The 23,367-nt window shown below is 37.5% G+C and overlaps 2 protein-coding genes across 2 annotated transcripts in view; both read left to right on the top strand.

Moving 5' to 3' along the window:
- The first annotated feature begins 444 nt into the window (after positions 1–444).
- On the top strand, positions 445–4,063 carry LOC124645922. Its single transcript, XM_047185900.1, has 4 exons — positions 445–833; positions 1,267–1,458; positions 1,843–2,054; positions 2,296–4,063. Exons 1-4 carry the CDS (start codon positions 652–654, stop codon positions 3,486–3,488), a joined length of 1,779 nt encoding a protein of 592 aa, XP_047041856.1. The 5' UTR covers positions 445–651; the 3' UTR covers positions 3,489–4,063.
- A 2,772-nt stretch (positions 4,064–6,835) lies between these two features.
- Positions 6,836–23,367, top strand: part of LOC124645959 (tyrosine-protein kinase transmembrane receptor Ror-like) — a 50,664-nt gene continuing 34,132 nt past the window's right edge. Inside the window, exon 1 of the mRNA XM_047185954.1 lies at positions 6,836–7,156. Within this exon, the coding sequence (XP_047041910.1) occupies positions 7,142–7,156 (15 nt within the window). The 5' untranslated portion in view covers positions 6,836–7,141. The remainder of the gene's footprint in view (positions 7,157–23,367) is intronic.

Genomic DNA, 23,367 nt, shown 5'->3' with positions numbered 1-23,367 from the left:
TTGTTCACAATGAGCCCTTTTGTTCATACAGGAAAATATTAATTGGTTGAATCTTCTGTAAATCTCTTTTCCGCTGATTTGTATAGGTAATGTATTTTTATGTAATTACTAGATTTTGCCATCGGTTTCACTCGCTATCGATTGGAAGGAACTTCTTCCCGCACTCGGATAAAAAGTTTGATGTAGTTGTAGCTATACGCTTTTACTGCTCATCAAAATGCGTTCAGCCGTTTAGGAGTCAGCTAGAAAAAAAATGATTTCATTCGTATTGTGTATCTGCAGGATAACTAGATAAGTTTCTAGCCCCTGCAATCTGGATCATGGAACTGTTTCCAGGCTCTAAAAACACCTCGTCAGTACAAGAACAAAAATTATAATGCACTTCTGTTTATTAGAAACTGTGTCATACCAGTTATCTATTTGAGTCAACCTTGCTATCTTATCATTATCAATGGGCGTGGGGAATACGAATAGGCACAACACATTGCTTTATGTACAATTGTTTCAAGCAAAATAGTTGAATTTATTTCTTTCGTACACCGTAATTAAGAAAAGTGCAGTTACTGGGAAAAGGCATCATGAGTGCAGTGAAATAAATAAATATATCCTTTGGATAATGTTGCTAAGTAAAGATAATACCTATAATACAAAATGGTAACTTGTGAATTGGACAAAGAAGTGTCAGGAGAGGTTCTGGGATGGAAGTTGCCGGCTTGGCAAGCACTCCTGTTGCATCGAGTGCTGCCCTCCTGCGGCGGACTCATACTTTACATTATCCTCATCTGCTATGATTTAACACTTATTACCGAACATTTCACCAATGGCAGTGAAGGGTATGTAGCTACTAAGCAGCATTTTACACTGTCGTTTTTGATTGAAGTTTACTTAAAATTCCAAACATAGAAAGGTATATAGGCATCTAGAATTTTCACAATAGTCAGAGTTAACTATATTGAGATTGATAAGAGACATCTAAAAACAATTCGATAGCTAGTATTACGTATCTGCTACAAAAGCTATAGCCACGCTATGAAATAAACTTCTATGAAATTACTATTAGAGTGTACAGAAACGTGTTAACTTCAAAAGCACGTCTCATTTCAACTGGACGCACTATGGGCAGTAGCTACTAGTACCTACCTGTCTGTAGGAAGGTACAATAGCTTTTCAGAAAACCCTGCTATCCACAAGTTACATAAAATATCAACATGCAAATGATAGTCAAGGTTTCTCCAATTTGAATAATTGGTTTTCTCTTGTTTACAGAGTAGGAGTATTTTGCACAATCCTCGTCGTGTCACCATCGCTGATATCGTTAGTATTCACGTTGGCGTCGCCTCCGCCTGGCTTCCAGACTGACCTGTCGGCATTTTCTGTGACCATAGAGAAGAATGACATACGATGGCTCGTTATGCAGTTTGTGAATGCTATTTTCTTTCCCATTGCTGCGATTGGAAGGTGATTATTTAGGTCATTTTGAAAAAGTATAAGGTTTTCCTAAGACTTATTTACTTATGTTATGTAGGAGTAATATTCGTAAAGCAATTGGGAGCTTGAAGTTCATTTCGTTAAAAAAAAAAAACGTTCTACTCTCTAAACAAATGCCGTAAAATTTCAGTTTAATATCAAATCAATTTACTTAATAGGATATGAGGACCATCCAAATTTCCCAAAATATATGGAATCAAACAGTTAAAACATATTCACACGGGTCCCTCAGGACTCCGGAACAGAAGTCAACGATCCGATATTAAATTACATTCGTCCGGACATTATTTATTTACTGTAGGTCGTTAACTTTTGATGTCTCCATACTGACAAAATATCAAAATATTTTTATAGATACTGCTACCTTATATTTTGGTGGGTTGAAGCTGTATGTGCGTCGCGGAGTGACGATAAAGAAAGGACGCAGGAAGCTATTCAGTTAGCTCGTGCACCATCACCCGTAGAGCTGTACCTGTTCCTCCAAGCCTTCATCCACTCCGCCCCACATGCTATCATCAATATCCTCGACTTGATGAGACGCTACTCTGACTTGACTTTCGACAAAGGTAAACACTAAACATTTTTTTTTCACAGTAAAATTGTATTTAATATGAAGTTGGGAACAGTATCTATCTAGGGAGAAAGAATATTAATTAATACAAAATTATACCTCCAAAAGTCCTGTGCGTAATCTTTACTTTGCCTTTATTATTGTATTTATAATTTGAGAAAGCTTATTCTGCGTAGCCAAAGGTTATAAACATACAAAAATATGTATTTTACAATTTAAATGAATATTTTGATCAGTTTCAGTACAAGCCGTAAGCATTATCGTGTCGTCTCTCCGAATGGCCAGCACAGCCACTATGTACAGAAGGTTTGAAAGAGAAAAGTTAAATGGACGGAAATACCCTTGGGGTAAAATGTCTGAACCACTACTAGAAGAGAATAACGCCAACAACAATGATGAAACTGAAGCTGACCAAACAAATGCAGTCAACGAAGAACCAATTTACGAATCGGTATCCAAAAAGGATTCTATTATTTCCGATAGTTCGATTTACACTAGGTCAAATCGTAACACTAACAGTGATTTAATACAGTTTTCTCCGAGAAGTACCGTTGTAATGAATTCTGGATTCTTCGATAATGAAGAATTAACTGATTCAGATACCAGTTCGGACTATTTGCCGCCTAAAAGAGAAAATACTAGTTTGCAAGAATTTAGCAGTGACGAGGAATATGAAAGACCCAAAACTATCATTGACAGAGTAGCTCCAAGACGTAATACTGAGTATAATGTCGAAAAAGTAGAAATTGTCCCGCCTCCTGTGATGATAGCACCGAGACCGATGTCTTTTGCGGTGTGGGCTGAGAAGATGGTTGAAAATGCCGAGTCTATTCCCACTTGGCTATCAGCTCCGCCGAGAAGGAAATACTGCGACGAAGTGGTTCAAGATGAACCTGACATTCCACGTCGTGTACCCAGGTCCTACATGCGAGGTCTTGAACCACAGGATGCTACAGCAGCTTTTATTCATTTTCTAGGATGGTACGGATTTTTCATAAGTCGGCTGCTCTCAATAGCGTGTTTCATAGACTTTTTTCCGGTCCTCGCGATTATAATTCTGTTTTCTCACTACCAAGCAATGTTATTGTTTCTAATAGTGCCGCAAGCGAGTACGGTGAAGAGAGGATTCTACGTGTTCCTCGCATTCATATACATATTTTGTCTGATGGAGTTTAAGATACGTTTCCGGCACGTGCGTGTGTGGCATGTGTTCTGGATTATAGTGTGCACTATAGAGACCGTTGTATTCACTGGCCTCTGGGCCTCCATAGACAACAATATGCACGAATGGTGGAGACTTTTCCTCGTCAAAGTAATAGTAATAAGTCTTATTTTAAGTTATATATGTTTCCTTTTCTATTTTATTCTGTTACAGCCCAGAGAAACAATTGTTTATGTTAATAATAATAAAAAAAGTGATAAACGGTAGCACTCGTTGAATTTATTTATTTAAATAACAAGTTTTATAAACATTGGAATATATATGAGTGTATCGCACTACAGATTCCCCTGTAGTATTGAACGCAGACAGGATATTACGAGGCGTATTGAAGCGCCAGCCGGTCACATCCGTGTTCATTTCATTTACATAAACAAATATTTTTAAGAAATTATTGTAATAATCATTGCCTTTTGTTTTGATATCGTTTATTTCATTGTTATAGGTATCCTTGTTTATATTTGTGCTACTTTACTGGAAACTGGAGTGATACCATTATTATTTTTATGATCATTATTCGTTAAATATTACTTCCCGCAATTCCGTTTTCCTACAGTCATCAATTCATTACTTTTCTCGCGTTATGTATTCAATTTCCCCAAAGCCAGCTTTATATATACGATATTGTTACCCGAGAAATAAAACATATTCTCTAATTAACTATTAGCCCCTATCCTTTGTCCTCCTATATTGTCTGCTACATCATCTATCAATCGACTAGGTGGCACGTAGGTACCTAGTCTATCAAAACCAAAATGAGAATACAGTTGGTATGAGAAATGCTAGAACGAGGTTTTACTCGCTATGCTTACCTATGATAAAATTAGTAGCCAAGCCAGGTGGAAGTTACCTAATATCTGAGTAGCCTGCCACTGAAACAAAGGTGATCTATTCGTAGCATGGCGGTTGTAATACGAACGGCAGTACTTACTTACCGTAGTTCGGTACGTGTAATCCACACTGGTCTGTGAACATAATACACTTGGAAGATTGCGGAAGAGAGTAGTCTCATGGATATTTGATATTCTTATCTTCAGTTTTCTTTAATTTGCTATGCATGACTAGTTGGTGCATTTGACCTGAAAGACGTTGGGTTTGAATCAAATATTTAAGCCAAGATTGTCAAAGGTAGTAAGAGGATTCAATATACATTCCTAAAATGTAAATCTTATATTTATTGTACAAATGAAATCTTACCCAACACCATCTGGCCCCTCAAGATAACAATAAACTGTCGACGAAAAGTGTTCGCGCTCCAGAATTGAAAAATAGAAACTACTATTTTCTACGAATTTCCAGCGAAGCCGATGACGAACATACGTTAGGTTTTAACCTATTCTTCTCCGCTGAGCTGATATTCCGTGGAGTGGCGCAACACCAATACCAATAAACATTGCTTTGTCTCACTTCAAAGAGCAATGCTAAGCTTCAAGTTGTGATTGAAGTATCCCTCCTGCCGAACAACTGGCCATTTTTTAACACACAAGACGAAGTTATTTATGTCTATCAAAACAGATTCATTTACTGATTTACGTTTTGTTTCTGTAACTGTTATTTAAGTTCTTGCGTGTTGACACGCTTTAATGACCTCCTTTAAATCTTTATTTGGCTCTCAATCACTTTGAAATTCAATTTAAGATATAAATCTTCGATGAAAAATGTGTAAACTTTGCCGAGCCGCGGAATTCACTCGATGCTAAAGTAATGTGGAACAAAAAGAAAACAAATGCCGGTCTATTTTGCCGACCTCCCTATTCTGAGACTACATACTCTACATAATATGTAGTAAGTAGTGATTTGCGTATTTTTTGTGCTCATCATGGTTGGTAGCTTGTACGTGTTCTTAATGTGGTGTAGACGCGGTCGGTTCAGGTCAGCAGCCGGGCCACATGATGCGCAGTGTATCATAACGCTTATGATATTTACACAGTGCTCCATTGATAGCGGTCGCGATGACTTATGAACTTTTTTTCGGCGAGGTCAGAGATATGCCACCTGATGTTCTGTAATTCCCAAGTCCGGCCAGTCGCTAAATATCACTGTAGCATGCATTTTTTAAAGTGCAGTTACATGTTAAAGAGGATCATTTTTTATTCTGGTAGATATGGTAAATACTTATATCGTGTTCGTAAATGATATCCAAGAATGCAAAAGGACAAATATAAAAAGGGCAGTGAGTATTTGTTACTGTCGTTGAAATAAAATAAATGGGAATGTTAAACATTTAACGCATAAAAGTAAAGTTACAGTCAAGGAAATTCATAAATTAAAAGTTAAATATTTTTCTTACGATGCCCCGAGCTGTTTCCTTATTGTTGTTCCGCAACATTAGGGTCTCATAACGGAATCAAAGAAATGATGTTCTTGAAACTTCAAAAAACTTCATTGAACAGATCAATTAGGTAAGATAAGAATAAAATCATAGCAAAAATTATGCAATACTTAACAAAAATAAGCAATGTACGTAAGAGCTTATACGTACTACAATTTCGTGGTTAAATATTTTGATAGACAGTATTTTATGGGCGCCAATTGTTTACCATATAACGTTGACTACTAACAGCCAGTATGGTGGAGATTAGAACGGTAGCAACGGTGGCAGCATCACCTACGTAACAATTTGTACCACTACGGGTTTAAAGATTATCAGCGGCGCTTGCGCACGTATTATGGCGACAGATAATTAGCCCGTTGCCGCCTTTAACCCGTTGACAGGCAAGTCATAACAATTATTTTATGGGTTGGTAATGTTTGTTGAATATTTTTTTGTGGTTTTGTAAAAATATAGTAAATTAACGATGTTGTTGCGGTATGCTTGCCTGTCTATCACGGTTGCATTATAGTTAAAAATTTGCCCCCTTACTTATAAAAATCTCTAATCACCTTCTAAGCAACATTTTAACTAATCACTACTTAAGACTTTAAGTAGTGATTAGTTAAAATGTTGCTTAGAAGGTGATTAGAGACTTAAGACTTTAAGTAGTGATTAATGGTTAGTTAAGACATGCTTAAGTAACGTTTATAAGTAAGTATTTTCTTAAACAGCCCAAAAATCAAAATCAAAATCAAAATCAAATTGTTTTTATTTCAAATAGGCCTTTGCAGGCTCTTATGAAACGTCAAATTAGTTGCACGGTTCCAAAAAGTTGGTCTCATGGAGAAGAGCCGGCAAGAAACTCCATAGACACTCTTTTAAAAAGCCCTTAAGTATTACTTATTATTTAATTCACGTTTATAAGTAAGATTGTTAAAGTGGTGAATTTCCCAGTTAATGTACCCTCAGTTCAGTGTTCATCCGAAATGTAGCATAGTTAAAGTTAAATTACTAACAGCCAATTTCTTCATCAAAAGTAAAATCCAAAGTAATGTCTAAAGTAAAAGTAACGATCAAATTCGCTTTTTCTATTAGTTTTGCTGTCACTTTAGCCTTGAAAAGACGAATTTGACCGTTACTTTTACTTTAGACATTACTTTGACTTTTATGTTTGATGAAGAAACTGGCCGTTACAGTGCAATTTTTTTAGCTATCAGCTCTCCCACGTTTGACTGAGCTACAAGAACCTGCGATTTCAAGTACGTGAGCAGTCAACGTCTCAGCAAACACAGCGATATTACTCCTTTATAAATTACCCATCATCAGCATACATAGTCCATTATACTCCAAGTGTGCACTTCTAAGGCGCCGCTTACAAGGAATGCAGCGATGCGGTGTTGAAAAAGGCCCGGTCGGCGATCGCACGCGCCGACATCGCCATTGCGATTATTTTTCGCTAATTTACCATACGCGTACAATCTTATACGTCGATGACGAGCGGAGATGAGAATACCACGAACGATTATTGCCAGCCAGGAAGATTCAACAAATGAGTATGCACATGGTACGTTATAGGAACTGCACTTTGTTGCAAAGTTCAGATTAACTTGTTTGTCTAAAGCTCAAACTTGAACATTAAATTCAGTTTGTCTGCAACACCTGTGCTATTAAGATCTTCTGTGACTAGATCAAAAGTTAGGAGATAAGTATTACGTTATAGTTGCTGCGCAAGGTTGAACTACATAATGCGGTTTTAATGCGAGAACTCTGCACTCCAATTTGCATTTAATTATAAAGAGATTCAAAAGTAATAACCAGAAAACCCAATCCAATTTTGATGGGATTTATTGGTTTGCATATTGTTAATAACATAATCACAACATATGATGTTGCTTTTTTATGTTTTGAAGTGTACCTATGCACTTTGTTTGCCTTCATTGCACTCGCGTGCACTAGGTATAAATTATTTACACCTGTGCATACATTCCCAGGAGATTAGTCCTTAGATAACAGTAGCCGGCCGTACAGTGTACACCTCTATAATATATGCTATTAAATCTACGCTATCTATTTAGGATGATCAGCAGACAAAGACTGCAGGCTGTACACGAAACCAATTCCATAAATGGCGCTACATTTCAAGTTTTGAAATACTGAAAGCTGATGAATGGTTGCTAAACAATTTATGGTAAACTGGATGCTTGCATGATCCTGTTTTGTGACTCATGCCTTACATTATTTACTGTCAAACTAAATTACAAACCAACCTGTTAACACCTAGCGTAGGCATTTCTTATTTTAGATCTGCTACAGTGGACATAATGACTCCAAACAGGATATAAATAGAAATCTCGCTTCAGAAATTAGATACATCTTAGATACAGTAACAGTTAATCGATAAATGGACGCTGTCGGATAGTTAATAATACGCTACATTGTCGGGAGATAGTATAAAGCTCCATATAGTAAGCTAGCCGTCGGAGGCTGGGCCAAGGCCCTCGGCCTCTGTAACCCGACACCTCATGTATTCAATCTTCTCTACTAATTTGCGAGTCTTACGCCAGGGCTGTGCCTTGCGGATTACTTTTAAGAAGACTCTGCTATGTAAAAGTAAATATTAAAATCACAAACATATTAACATGTTGTAACCATCACAATTTTAGATTCATCTGGCAATTCTAATCCAGTTTTATTCTAACGAAATAATATGAATACCTCTCACGTACACTAAAAGTATCTTACTCCTTAATACTTGGCTACCTACCAAAATCTTTTGTTGACCATACAGAAGTCATGTTAGGTACACATTACATAGCCAACAAACTTACCAACAAGGAAATAGATCGCAGCGTTCAATAACACCAAACGACGACAAAAGACATAACTGCCTAATTAGTCGTTTACACCCAGCAAACTGATAAAGTGTCACTCGTATTCATATCGTAGAGCTTCGTTCTGAGAACACAATTGAATCTAGATGTGCAGTAATAGAGGTGTCAATAAGATTTTATAGGCAAGTGAACGAGTTCGTTAGCAGAGGCTGCGATATCGCGTGCAGATAGCCCTGGCAGGGCAGCCGGCTTCTGAGCTGCGAGTAAAGAGGCGGAACCACACAACGACGCGCGTTGTGCCGACGCGACGATAAATCGAATCCGCGACGACAGCGCCTTGTTCGCACAGATCCAAGCACACGATTACTGAACTTACGATTATATTCAGCAAAGAATCTCGCCGGCTCTCGTCTCCCTATCCTACCCTATGGTAATTTGTTGCAGTTACATTTCGCCTCCAGGCAGGTCTTGCCAACTTACGGCGATGCTGCCATAAATTCAACTAGATATAAATAGAGTGTAATATGTTATTCCTTATCAATGCAGTTTCTATTGTAGTCGCGTCTGGTCTGAGTCCGTAAGTTATACCAGAATAGTTGTAATTACACACTTAGCATTGCTTTTGGAATTGATCTAATATTTACTAACGTTTTTCATTTCCAATGACTTGATATCTTTAGTAACATCGAAAATAAATGTCCTCTGTGTAAAACGCTTTCCTTCCAGCTTTTCACATTTTTCAGTGAAGTGAAAAAAATACTCTTATCCATCAGCAATGTGATGTAGAAACTTATCCTTACCTGTCGAAAAACACACAACAATCGTTTTCTCAGTAGAGTTATTTTTATCAAATACCTTGATGGGTAAAAAATATACTCTGTTCATATTTTGACAAAAGTATCTAAGTAAACGATAAGCATAATATAAGTAAGCAATTTCGAAACTAATGCGAATCGATAAGTTGGAAGTACAAAGAACAATAAGTTAGATTGGAAGTATATTTTTTTCAAAAAATTACTCAAGTGAGCAGTAATTTTCTCACTTTTCCACTTTGAAAATCAAACACAACATCATTTCTCTACCAAAGTATAATACTCAATACTCAATACTCAATGACTTTATTGCATTCCATAATGTGTACAGGCTGGTGGGTAAAATTAAAAGAAACAATTATGGACCCTGTCGGGCACAGCAAAGTCATTAATAATAGCAGTCTTGCGTATAGCTACACTGCGAGCCACAAAAAGTTACTCAAGTATTAGCTAATGAGTACACTGAGAGAATAAAGGAAACAATCAAAGGCCATTTCCTTCCACTGTGACAAAGAGGAAGCATATTTACATACATACTTACCTAAGTTCAAAAATGTATATTGATTACAGCATACGGTCTTCTGTTGGCAGTCGTTTGATAAGAAGTAGTGTTGTCCTCGATGTAGGAGCGCGGGCGCATCCATTTCTCCACGACACGCATCTACTAATGATAACGTAATGACTTTCCAGATTGACTCATGTTCGTATTGTGTGGAGTAAATAAACTTCTACTTATTGTGAGGATGAGGTGCTGGGGTGAGCGGAAGCGGTTTTACAGCGGGAAAGGATGGATGAAGAATATTTTATTTATTATCTAATTAATTTAAAACAACTACAAACTGCCCGCCCTTTACCGCTGCCTGTGTGTTTTGCTAGAAAGCAGAAGCAGCTCAACGTTTGAACTCCACAGCAACCAAATAAGAGTTTTTCTGATTTTTCTGGTGATTTGGTCATAGTTTATTAAAAACGCTTAAAAATTATGGTAATTTATGGGGAAAGTAAAAGGAACCAATAACCTAGCTCCAATTTTTGGCGAGCAAATATTTGATCTTATTCTCTCTCACCGTCTGAATGATTTTAATACAATTTACAGACCGACATCCATTTGTACAACGAAATTAAATTACAATTTTCACCTACTATTCGTACATAATTTGCATCTTTCCACTGAACATTTAGTTAATCTATACTGGTAATTTGTAGGTGATTTTCCACCAGACACGTCGCATTTCCGCGTGCTTATCGCTGTCGCCAGTCATGTGACCCTGGCCTTAGCCACCTAGCATAAGTTCTATGAACTTCGAGCAAAGCGATACTGAATTTATGTCACATGTTATCATCAGGGAGTGAATTTTGTAATGGCACGCGTTTTCCGGAGCCGTCCGCAAGACAGTCTGCTATCAACACGCATATAACATGATATTATTGATACAAGTATTCAATTAGTTGTAGGTCACATATTGGTGTCAATATGTGCAGATATTAAGTGATCTTAAGACTAAATCTGTTGATAATGTCGTCCATCACGCAATGTTTACCAGCGTGTGTTTGTCGTACGTAATAATGAGCATTTGGGCAAAGATTACTGAATGGATTTGGGTCAGACAGTCGCATACGAACTTAATTATACAGTAACACGTTTTGTGATAGGTATGCTTAATTGAATGTTAATTACATAATGTGTTCATTAAAGTTGTTCGTTTACAAATCACTTGTTGATTTGGGGAGATAAAAGTTTATTATTTTAATTAGCGAATTACTTAATTATGTATTCGCTATACTCCAGTTTTTGGTAATGACTATAAGTAATTAGTATCTTACTAATTTTCCCCTTACCTAATGCTGCACACAAATTACTTTTATTGAATTTTCATAAAAAGCCGCTTTCGCCTTATTTATAGGCATTTCAATTTTCTAGATACCTCATACTTCTATTAGACATTGAACTTTGTTTTTATAATAATCTACCGTCACCTATTTATAATACAGGCAATAGATCAATAGTCAACATTGAAACCACCATACTGAAAGGCTAATAAATAAATTGTGCGGCGCGGTCTTCTACTATAAATGTCTGTGCCAATATGAAAAAAAAAGAATTGACGTAAATCAAGGAATAAAATGTTACCTTTTCAATTCTCTCAAAACCCTTTCTTTAGCATATCTGGCCGGTAACTTTTCCTTATTTCTTTTCCTCAACGCACTTGCCAAGAAGCGTTGTGTATGACAATGCCTTCGTTGAGATCTTCGTGTGTGGTCGCACAATAATCAGCCACTACGATAAATATCATAATCCAGTCCAAATATGGTTGGAAATTATTTTTGTCATCATTTGCGTCATAGTGCCAAAACAGATAAAGTGCTAATTATACTTTACTTAATTATGTGCGCGAGTTCCGGATATCTGCGGCATGAGTGTCACTTATCGGTATCGGATGTTAACGTTAGGCTGGAAAGGTTGAGTTAATGACCTCGGTAGTGCGAAAACAATGTCTTTGTTAACTTCAAAACTTACATATACAAAGCAGTCTAACAGCCAGTTTCTTCATCAAAAGTTAAAGCCAAAGTAAAAGTCAAAGTAATGTCTAAAGTAAAAGTAACGGTCAAATTCAATTTTTATATTAGTTTTGCTGTCACTTTAGCCTTGAAAAAACGTATTTGACCGTTACTTTTACTTTAGACATTACTTTAACTTTAACTTTTGATGAAGAAACTGGCCGTTAACAACAACAAGTATTAACTATGCTATAACACCATTAGTTCTGCCAAATTCTACAATTTGCATTTGTTTATTTCATACCTACCCTAAGCCGTCATAACTTACCCTAAATTAATTTATAGCCCCAGCTTATTTGGGACAATAATATTTCATTAATTATGGCAAGGACTAGCCAATAATTTGTCTTGAATTTATTATGTACAATTGATTATTATTTTCCACGTTTCACCTGCGTCAAAACCCTCCCCTTTTCCCCTTCAAGACGTAGCTTATCACTGAGCAAGCCAACACAAAGATTCTTAAAAGCTTTCGCATTTATAATGTTAGTATTTTATAGGATTATGTGCTAAAGCTAGCCTAGCCAGCTATTATTGCCTTTGCAATAATAGTTTGCCGATTAGAGTGGTACCACGAAGAGCACATCCTTACAGAACATTTAGATAGCAGGAGGCTGAACGCAAATGGCCGCGATCCATGTATAATCTTAATCATGTAATAACAATATTTGTTCGTTTCTTTGGGTTCCAGCCGGTTCTGAAGTCTGTGTTTATACGATTTGCGTTGCTGTATAGAAACCATAGGCTAAGCGAGAGATGAACACTAGTCGAAAGGTGGATATGATGTGATTTAAACCTCACTTTAAATAGGCATCATCTAACTTATGACTTATTATCTACCATTTCTTTGAAGATGTAACATATTCGTATCATACTTATTTCGTCTTCAATCCTTTAGTGTATTATCGTGTACACTAAAGTTGTTGACCTCATATCGTACTCGAGGTATAAACAGTAGCTCTCCAGTTTCATATGGTTTTGTCTAGTAATGGTCCGCTCGGGGCAACAAAACAAAGCCGCAAGGGCGCCATCCCCTTTATTGGCGGGAAAGTTCATTAACCTCACCCCAAAGGCGTCTACATAGACGATACTATTTATTTGCGTACTTTATAAATCCAGCTAAACAATAACACATTGTCCTAGTGAACCACATAACTGTTCACTTGTTTAGTGCTCCAAAGAATAATGTTTGTCGAGAAACAACGTTACAGTAAATATTTAAATATATAACAATAAACACTCGATTTCCGAGTGCTAAATAAACTTTTAAACTCTATGAGAAATGGGAACTGAGTGGAAATCGCCGCTAGCAGTTTTAAAGTATATTTATTGTCGATTATCTAGTCTTTCGGATAATTCAGGTTGGATTTTAGCTGCGGCTGTGGTATCGGCCCACGTATATGTGTGTAGCTATTGCCGAATTCTATGCGTGACCTACATCTAACAATGAGGGGCTGTCTGTAACTCTAACAGTCTGTTTTGATTATCCGTAATCTGTTCCATCTCCAAACTGTATTCTTGTTTTGTTTTAAAAATAACATGGATATTATTTGTCTGTGTTTTCATTAACTACTTTATTTTTAACTTTTTTTGTCTCTGGGTTTTTCTGGTTTATAATTGTATTAACCGTTTTTGGGTTATCTATTGGGATTCCCCGATTCCGAACGGTCAGCAAGGCAGGGCTTGATTATTGCTGTTTTTACTACTTAGCTAGAAAGTAGGTACCTAATATACCCTATTTTCTGTTTTTAAGGTTTCAACGCCGGGAAAAGCTAATTTTAACATTTTTTAAAAGTCGTTTTCACATTATCTTATCTGCTCAAAATAGTGTCCCAACTTAAATGATGGTTTTGCTAACATAAGTATTAGGTTAATGAATGATATTAAAACTTTTGCCGGCACATTAGCCAACGGGGCAATTACCAAACATTTTATCTGCTTAGTAACTGTTAAGTATATCTTAAGTTAATAGCACATTTGTTTGACATTCCGTATATTTACTTCACACTAATAGCTTCCTGAGTATCGGGTGTGACTTCCCTAGTTACCTGCTGGGCCCCGATTCTCCTAATTTTACTTAAGCGTCATACGATTCACGTTCGACTCGATTCGACTGAGATCCGATCCCGACTCGATTACGATTGAAGCGTATGTGGCATTCCGCTATTTTTTCTTTGAAATAAACTTTTTTATCCTTTTCTGTCATTCAATAATGAATCATTTTGTCTGCAAATGATTTACGATTGCAAAATGATTGTACAGCAAACTACCGTATGGACCAAAATCACCAAAATAGCAGACCAATCGCACACCAATCAAATGTCAATCGAATACGATTGGTCTTTTATTAGTAGCAGAATGCCCGATATGGTTAAAACTGCTATTGCGATCATATTGTGATTCGATTTCTACTCGATTTTGACATTATTAACTTAGGAGAATCGGGCCCCTGTTTTATTACAATATTAAGTAAGGTAAACGTACCAATACTCGTCGGATTTCGGAAATCACTGACTTTGAAGCGCTACTGTGTGTTAAATATTCAATAGAAAATGAAAATTTTTGCATGACATGATAGAGTATTTATTCGTTATTCTAAGTAACTAATGTTTTTTTAATAATTTTGATGGGTTAATATACTTATTAAGGCAAAAGTAAAAAAAGGGCGATTTGTACCAATAGTCGTCTGCTTTGTACGGATACTCGTCAAATATTCCCAGTACTCGTCAACTTTTAATGCTATTATGCTAATGTAAACTCTCTGCTCTTGAACATAAAGTTCAAGTTATGTAAATTTTTTTGTGCTTGAATTTGTTAAGCATACTTGTGCCTTTGAAACATTAGGTAGATAGATAAAAAACCAAATCCATATTTAGAATTGCAGGTCATAATCTGTTAGAAGAGCAGGTATTCAATAAAACAGATACATAGTTGCATTTTAATTTATATTCCTGTCTATCAAACGCTTGGAATCACAAAATCAGTCTGTAAAATATACATATTATGTTATATTTCTTAATCATAACAACCATGCAGTCATGTGCATATAAAATAGCACGAGTAAAATAATGACTATTAAAGTATTTAAATTGTAAAATAAAATAATTAGTTTTCACAAAAAATAAAAGCCACATTCATTTATATAGCTTTCCGCGAAATAATTACTAACATTCATAAATATGTAGGTAAGGTTGTCATTCATCAAAACTTCTGAACTGCTTAGAGCATGCTAAGTACGATTTGCAAAAATCTCTACAGACAGTTCAAACTGTCTTAAAGGTATCAATAAAAAAAAAATTGATTAGGTACAACTAAGCGTTCAAACCCAATAATAATAATATCTAATAAGCCCCGCAGGGCATCTGAGGCGGATGACGGGTAGTAGCGATCCCGCGGGGCTATATATCCGAGTGCTCCAGGGAGAGTATACTGTCCCCCACCTCCGGCCTGCCGGAGTGAAGCATGACGGGGTATAGGTCTCCCACCTCTAGCTTGCCTTCATTGGCCGTCCAGAGTGGAGTCGCAGCAGGGTTAGTAGCCTGGCTCGGAGGGTAGGTGCCTCGTGGTAAGTGGCGAGTGGGCCTGTGATGCTGGATCTGCAGGGAGCGCGTGATCTGCGTTTAAAGTCCACCGAGGTATCCCCACTCTTGTTGCTATTCAGTGACTGATTCCCGGGGGCCCAGTAAGTGAGCTGGCGAGCCCCACCTGCAATTTTAACATGTATTTTATACATTGTCATCGACAGGTGCCATAGTTCGTCAACATCATCATCCTCCGAGCCTTTTTCCCCAACTATGTTGGGGTCGACTTCCAGTCTAACCGGATTCAGCTGAGTACCAGTGCTTTACAAGAAGCGACTGCCTATCTGACCTCCTCAACCCAGTTACCCGGGCAACCCAATACCCCTTGGTTAGATTGGTGTCAGACTTACTGGCTTCTGACTACCCGTAACGAATGCCAAGGATGTTCAATGACAGCCAGGACCTACAGTTTAACGTGCCATCCAAAACACAGTCATTGGTGTCGTTGGAGGATATACGTAGAAAGTACGTACAAACTTAGAAAAGTTGCATTGGTATTGGTACTTGCCTGACCTGGAATCGAACCCGCGCCCTCATGCTTGAGAGGTTGATTCTTTGCCCACCAGGCCACCACGACTTTTTCCAAGTGCCCTAGTTCCTATAGTTTCCTATATCCTAATCCACTAACATCCCAACGCAATAGCCCAAGTAGTTTTCCTCCATAGTTTAGCACAGAACTGGGGATTGTCCTTGGGTTCTTCTTCTTCTTCTTTCGTGTCGATGACATGTCATATATTGAGACTACACTTTGTCAGCCCAATATGCCGCCACAGCGAGAGCACGGCCGGAAGCGCTCATTAAGTCCTCCCGCGAGCAAGTTTCAGGGCACAGTGGACATGCGATTAGGTGGGACATCGTCTGCACGGCAGCCCCGCACTCGCACCCAAGGTCCGCCCCGCCCGCGAAACCCCACCTGGATCAATTATCTTTGCTCCGGCCGACCTGTGTTCGGAGTCTGTTTAAAGACTGCTAGACTCTTCTCGGGAGTTCGTGTCCAGGAGGGAGACTTTCCAAAAGCGGGACAAACGGGGAGGGCAGTGAACTCCTCGATCGCCAAAGATCCCGTCTGGCTCGAGAGGCCTCACCATCGACAGAAGCAACGGTTTTGTAGGAACCACTTCGGCTTTTAAGCCGTTGTGGCACATTTGGGTTGGGTTCATTTCTATAGTAGGTATATTATACATATACAGGGATAATCGTCGGTTTTGTGTCACCATTTCATTAAAGTTGTCTCAAAAGGGCGTTTTAAATTTTCTTGCTGCATCTGATGTTGTATGTGGCCCCTTGATTTACAGCTTTTATGACTTTTAAAAGGGCCTCTTGCTTGTAGTTTCTTTTAGTTATGATCTGCTATAAAAATTACGATCATGCAATCACTAAATACATACAATTTTAAATAAAAAAATCTTACTTAAGATTACTCTTTACCCATCAATATCGAATACGACAAGCAAAGAAGTGACAGCGATGGAAGCTATGTCATCTTAGTTTTAAAACTGATTTTAATATTTTTTGCGTCAAAACTAGTTGAATGACATAACTTTTATTCAGGCACGTTAGGGAGATGCGGTACAATACGCGGACGACATGCAGTTCATAATTATCATCATCATCATCTCAGCCATAGGACGTCCACTGCTGAACATATAGGCTTCCCCCTTAGAACTCCACAGATACCTGTTGGAGGCGACCTGCATGCAATTATTTCGAACAAAAAGCATAGTGTAAGAACAGTCAATTTTTGCTTGCCACAAATTGTAATCCAAGCTTAGTAGAAACAAAGGCTAGTGCTACACCTACTTGTACCCAAAGCGGTAGATCTTAATCGAATGGCGGAGGCCTACAGCGGCCAATATATATCTAAAAAAACTCGTAGAAAGTGCATACTTATAGAAAACAGGGGATTTAACCATTAAAAAACATATGAATTGAATCGAATAACATGACCAGCAGAGTGAAATTTACCCCTAAGAAAAAGCTTAAAAGAAACGCAGTTGTATGAACAAATGTAGTCTAAACCTTAAATATGTTTGTTCTAGATAGTTAAAAAATTTTTAAAAGTCCCGATATTGGCTATTTATTCGCATTTTGTACTGTAAAACACAAAATATCCTCATTATGACGAGTTTAGGTGCAACTTTTGAGCATGTCCCAGTAGTCGTCATAATAATTGTAAAATTGACGGGTTTTGGGTCAAATGGGAGTTTTGAAGTACCAATAGATGTCACATTAAAAATATATATCTTCTATGTTAAAAGTATTCCAAATTGCATATTAAATCGTTAGCAAATAAACTTGACTATCTAATAAAACAAAGAAACATACCACAGACCCCACTGGAGTTAAGTAAATCAAAACACAAAACCACGTGCTGAGTTTCACTTTTGACAGCTGAACTTCACTAAAAAACGATTTTCTTGGGGCACACACGTTTCAAATAACATATCTTAGAAGCCGTGACTGTTAAAACCCCGTATTGTTATTTCAATTGTGCAATATATTATCAACAATATGTTGACATATAAACCGGCCCATTTTAAGTTCAGTAGAAAAAAATAATAAAAGTTTTTAGATTAATTGACGACTATTGGGGCATGACGACTTCACCCGCGTTTACCTTAACTTACTAAGTACCTGCTTGACAACATATAAGGAAAAATAATAAATATAATTTAGAAAAAGCAAATAATATGACAGATAGTGAAATGAAGCTTTCCCGGAAAATACGTTGTCATTTGTTTTGTTCGTCGCTTCAGCAAAAGTTAAATAGAGGAGTACCTAGTTTGATACTGGACAACAGATTTCCGTAGCTAAACTTTATCCTTATTCTGACTTTCTGTACGGATTACACGCCAACAAAATTAACCAATGGATAAAACAAAGCAAACCGTTTTGTATTTCGAACACACAAACTAAAAGCTATCTAACTTTAGTTTATGTTTAGTTAACTATAAATTATATGAAAGGAAACTGAAAGTAAGAACAGAAATCCGAACAAGACTCCACTAACCATTGTTTTTCCGAAAGCTTACCTACTGAAACAAATATGACAATTGTGAAATGTGTATCTTGTTAGACTCTGGTGGCAAGAACGCATCGCTGTACCTTTGAGTACTTAGGCGAGAAAGCCTACTGGCATTCTAGTGACTAGTCTCCAAGTGTGAAGTAAATAAAGGGATGCCGAACAATAGTAACAGACCGTGTCGATGTGAGTGAAGAGTGAAGATATGGAGGCAATTACAGGCGTGCGTGCGTGACGGAGCCGACCTACATTGCGGGCCAAACGATCGGCCGCCACTTGAGTATTCACACCGCCGATGCTTCGGAATCTAATTACCATTATTTACCTACTTGATGCTGCAGGATACCTCCGAGCGCTTCTATAAGTTTGTTATGGAGACATATGATTCGTCTAATAACCATACAGCCGTGGCGCTGTGAAAGAACCCTTCAAGCTGCGGTTTTCCTAGGAGTGCTGGATTTGTGCCGTACGTTGATGAACCTATGTATAGCTACGTTTCAGGCCAAAGGATTTTATACGTATGTATAGTTACCGGTAAGAAAAAGCATAGATAGCAGCTCCAAATTGCTCTGCCTTCATCAAGGTTGTAAGAAATGTAATTGTATACAATACCTACTAACTTTACTAATTTCTAATTCTTGAATGAGCTAATTGGTGTTATTTTATTGTTGGGTTCAGTTTATGTACATATTTACATGACGTAAAAAAAAGCCTTATTTATACATATATACAACTAAAAAATGGCATCAAAAAACTCCTCATCGCTGCCCACCGGGAGTGTACCCAAGAGGCTGGCAGCATTAGCACGTTGGATGGCAATGCTTAATTTTTGACCAAAATAAAAACCAGCCTTTGGGTCACTTGAAGTGTCAGCAAGTCGCTTTGCCAGATCTTTAAAAAGCAGATGAGCACTTGGACCCCACGGCCCGAGGGTTTCAACCCCAAACGGCTCAAAGGTATAGTTACCAACCAGGGTGCTATATTTGCGCCGTTTGAGGTTCTCTGCAGCCGCAGCAGCGGAACCAGCACATCGCGCCGAGCTAGGAAGGTGAGATGGTGCAAGAGTATCGACACAAGTCGCGTCCCATACTAAAGACCTACCCATCTTCCACGGGAACAACGACATACCGTCTGGTCTCTTGCCATCGTCGCGTGCCAGACCACTGGGTTCTAATATGGCTGGAACGCCTACGGCAACAAGAGCGCGACGGATTATGTCATTGATATTCGCATGCCGTGCAAATCGTCCCGCGCTGCGGCTGCACGACAAGCCGTGGTGTCCAAGGCTGCTGACAGCTTCGCCACAGTGGCAGCGGTGAGGAGAGCAGCACGGAGCACCCAAACGCAAGCAAACAGCAAGCCGGAAAGTGGTCAATTATGAGCTAATTTGAAGTTGAAGCAAGAACGAATTGGCACACTAGTTGGCGCTTCTTCGTAACTGCAAATTAAACTATTGTTGTTCCTAATTAGGTCCTCAGTAATAAGTTATCATATAAATGGAAACAAAGAAAATCGGAAGATGAAAAGTGGAGCGAATTCAGGGTAAAGGGGCTACCTTTCTAAATAGAAAGCTATTGGCGGTTACAAATCTTCTGTGTCTCATGGATTTTTAGCCCGAAGCTAGAAGTGAGTTATTCTCGGTACCAGTCGTTATTATAAATAGGTCAGAGGCCGTTAGGTGTTTTTCAAAACACTCTGACACTAATTGGGCTGGTTAGGTCAGTAGACCTGCAGCCGAAACGATAAGAATAAAATTACTCACTGTTGTTTCTATGTAAAATGTTTTATTAGTTGGACCGACCATATAGCTAAACACCATGTAAGACCTCATAGGTACGTCTATCACGGGTTTAGTATGAGGACAATGTTTCAAACCACAAAGTCGGGAAAATTGGAGAAGTTTTGAATAGGTAAACCGAGTTGTGTGTACGTTAACCGATGTATGTGTATCTGTTATAAGTACATTATGTAATGTATATACTCTTTAGCTCTAAACTGCACGTGCACTTTGCCATTGATCTACTTTCCATATAAAGCTGTTTAGTGCGAGTTTATAGCTTAAGTATGTACTACTTTTACGCACCGTGATAAGTAATTAGCATCTCATTACCATAACTATTCACGTGACCTATGTATGTGACGCCACTGAAAAGTCGCCTTGCCATCGGCTCGTAAAAGAATTTCCATATAAGTACCTGCCTAACAGTTGGTTCCTCAGATTAGCTGTGAAAACCAAATAAAAATACTTTTTTTTTTAAGGTAATTTTCACCAATTATCTACTGGCGGAGGTCTCATATGAAGATCAGTAGTATCACGATCTGGTCGAAGTTTTTGAATTATTCAAAAAGTGCGAATTTCGTTGACCTTACCTCTTTCCACATCGTACTATCAGTTACGATTTTAATGTTCACCTCGCCAATTTAGTTATAATCCAAACTGTTTACAAAACCAAAGTATGTTATGTACTATATCATGGTCACAAACTTCTATTGCCACGTTGTACGACAAAGGCTGCATAATTATAACAATCAGCGACATACTGCGTTTACGATAAACACATGACACTAGTACTGTTACAGTTGCGATGTTTAGAATATCTAGCACCTGCAGGAATGGTAAATAACTGGCATACGTAAGTACACCTACTGACCTACATTGTCATCCTAAAGTTTTTTTTTCGATCACCACAAAGTAAAAAGTTTTATCTTCACGCTCTATGGTTTTGAGGGAAATGCACAGTTAACCCTTTGTACCTAATTCATGAAACATTGTAATTCTATGAAAAAGCTGCATGAAATTGTTAATTCTTAAAAATCCAGATGGCGTAAAAATAATGTACGCTTAAATGCTAAGTTGGTATGCGTCAGGAAGACGGAATTATTTAATTCTGATGCAACCGTTAACTCATTTATTATTCGCAAGTTTACGACTCACTTCCAAAAGTTGATTAATTTACTGCTCAGAGGTTGACCCATTCCTTATAAACTGATATGGAAACAGCGCGGTGGACATACCGACACATACTAAACAAAGCCACGATGTACTCGAATTCTAATAGCGAGCGGCGCATCTGAACGATCAACACGTAGAAACTATCATTCAAACACAATAAAACAGCCCAAGTCGCATTGTTACACTTGTAATCTGCTTTCTTACTACGTACTCGCATAAATCAGTTTGAATAATCGCCGAAAGCAAGCCTTGTTCAATGTACTTGAACTTATGTAGCAGCCGTTTTACTAGGCAGTGCAATGCATACTTAACAGATGCACCGTAATATTTTAATTTGTGCCACGAAGTTCCTCGCGTCGTTAAGGTTTGTGGGAAACTATCTAAACGCAGTGTCACGATGCATGGCCAAGCCATGTAAATTAGTTTGTTATACTGAACGACTGTAATTAAAGTGACATTAATTCATCACTTACAATTTCTATGAAATGTTGGTATAGGTGTCTCGCCTTGGATTCATTAATAGCTGGTTTTATAACTCGGTCTGACTGGGTTGCTAATGTGTAAGCAAGTAGCTAAACTTGATTTTTCAGCTAAGTATCTATGTAAAGAGAATGAATCGGTTGACAAATCCTTATCCTCACGCCTACCAGTTCGTGGAAAAATAATTTTCTGTAAAACACAAATACTTGTTGGGTAGACATTAGAACATAACCTTGTACCTAACTCCTTATTTTCTTTATGAGAATTCCTTTTAAGTAGTTGACAAATATCGGTATTGTTTTAGACCACTTAGGTGAGAATTGAGTTACATAATATTAAACTGCTTATAAAATAAAGCTTTATTTTAGAGAATTCATATTATTTAACAATTCAATATTCGACATTCTATTCAAAACAAAATGAATGCCTAGGTACCAAGAATCACAGAATTCTATTTGCTTTCATCATAAAATACTGTGCTTTAAATCAAATCGCTTCAGGACAAAATAAGTCGTGTTCACTCATGAAAGAAACTTAGAAAATAGAAGCGAATACAGAATATATTTTTTCCCATGGGTTTGTTATTTTATACATTCAACAAAAATACATCGATCATTGTAGTAACGAATTGATAAATGATATTAATTTACTTCTAAAATATTATCTCTGGAATATTTCGTGCGACTATTCAGAAAATACAATAAACGACACTAATTGGTATTCCTATAAATATCGCCATTCATTAGTAGGTATATAATATTACCAATCAACATCTCTTATTATGTAAATGAAAATCAATTTCATTTTTGATGTCACCATTGACCGTAATTTCCATTTGTTCAGGAACGCGGGACACTGTTATAATAGCGGTGTCTGACACAAATGCTCGACATAACTCGTCATTATGATGATAAATACTCAGCATCGATTCGTTCGCAGTCATTGGCAGTCGTTCCTAGCCAGTAGGTGCTGGCGGTGGCCTGCCGCAGTGCCTATTCACTCGATTTATGACTAAAAATGTATTGTACGCGCCGTTTACAGTAAGTAATAGGCATGATGACAGTCATCAAAAATCATTAAAATAATATATTTATTAAATTAAACTTGAAGCTTGGAATATAAAACGCGCATTGTTTTCTTTATTAATAATGTGATTAATATGTATTTTTATAAAATAAAATTACGAAATAAGGCAATCCGCCATGATATCTTGAACACCAATCAGAGCTCGTGACGTCATTTCTCAAAACAACTCGCGCGAAAGCGCGCGAACGTCACATTTCGTTATTGTGAACTTCCACTGCGATCTTTGTTTTTAATTAATTAGTTGTTTATAACACGAGTTATGGAGCCCGGATTTATCAATGCAAACAGCGCTAATTTGCCTAGAATTGATATCATAATGCTGGGAAAGTTTTTGGCATCAAATAAAGATTTTTGTTCAGCTGAATTTAGAAATGTTAAAACTTCCATGTAAGTATACTAGTTTAATTAAAAAACAATGAGAGATGAAACCTAACCTCGAAATAGTTATTTACAT

The sequence above is a fragment of the Helicoverpa zea genome, chromosome 3 (genome assembly GCF_022581195.2).
Source record: "Helicoverpa zea isolate HzStark_Cry1AcR chromosome 3, ilHelZeax1.1, whole genome shotgun sequence".
NCBI lineage: Eukaryota > Metazoa > Arthropoda > Insecta > Lepidoptera > Noctuidae > Helicoverpa > Helicoverpa zea.
This window is presented reverse-complemented; position numbering and strand designations above follow the sequence as displayed.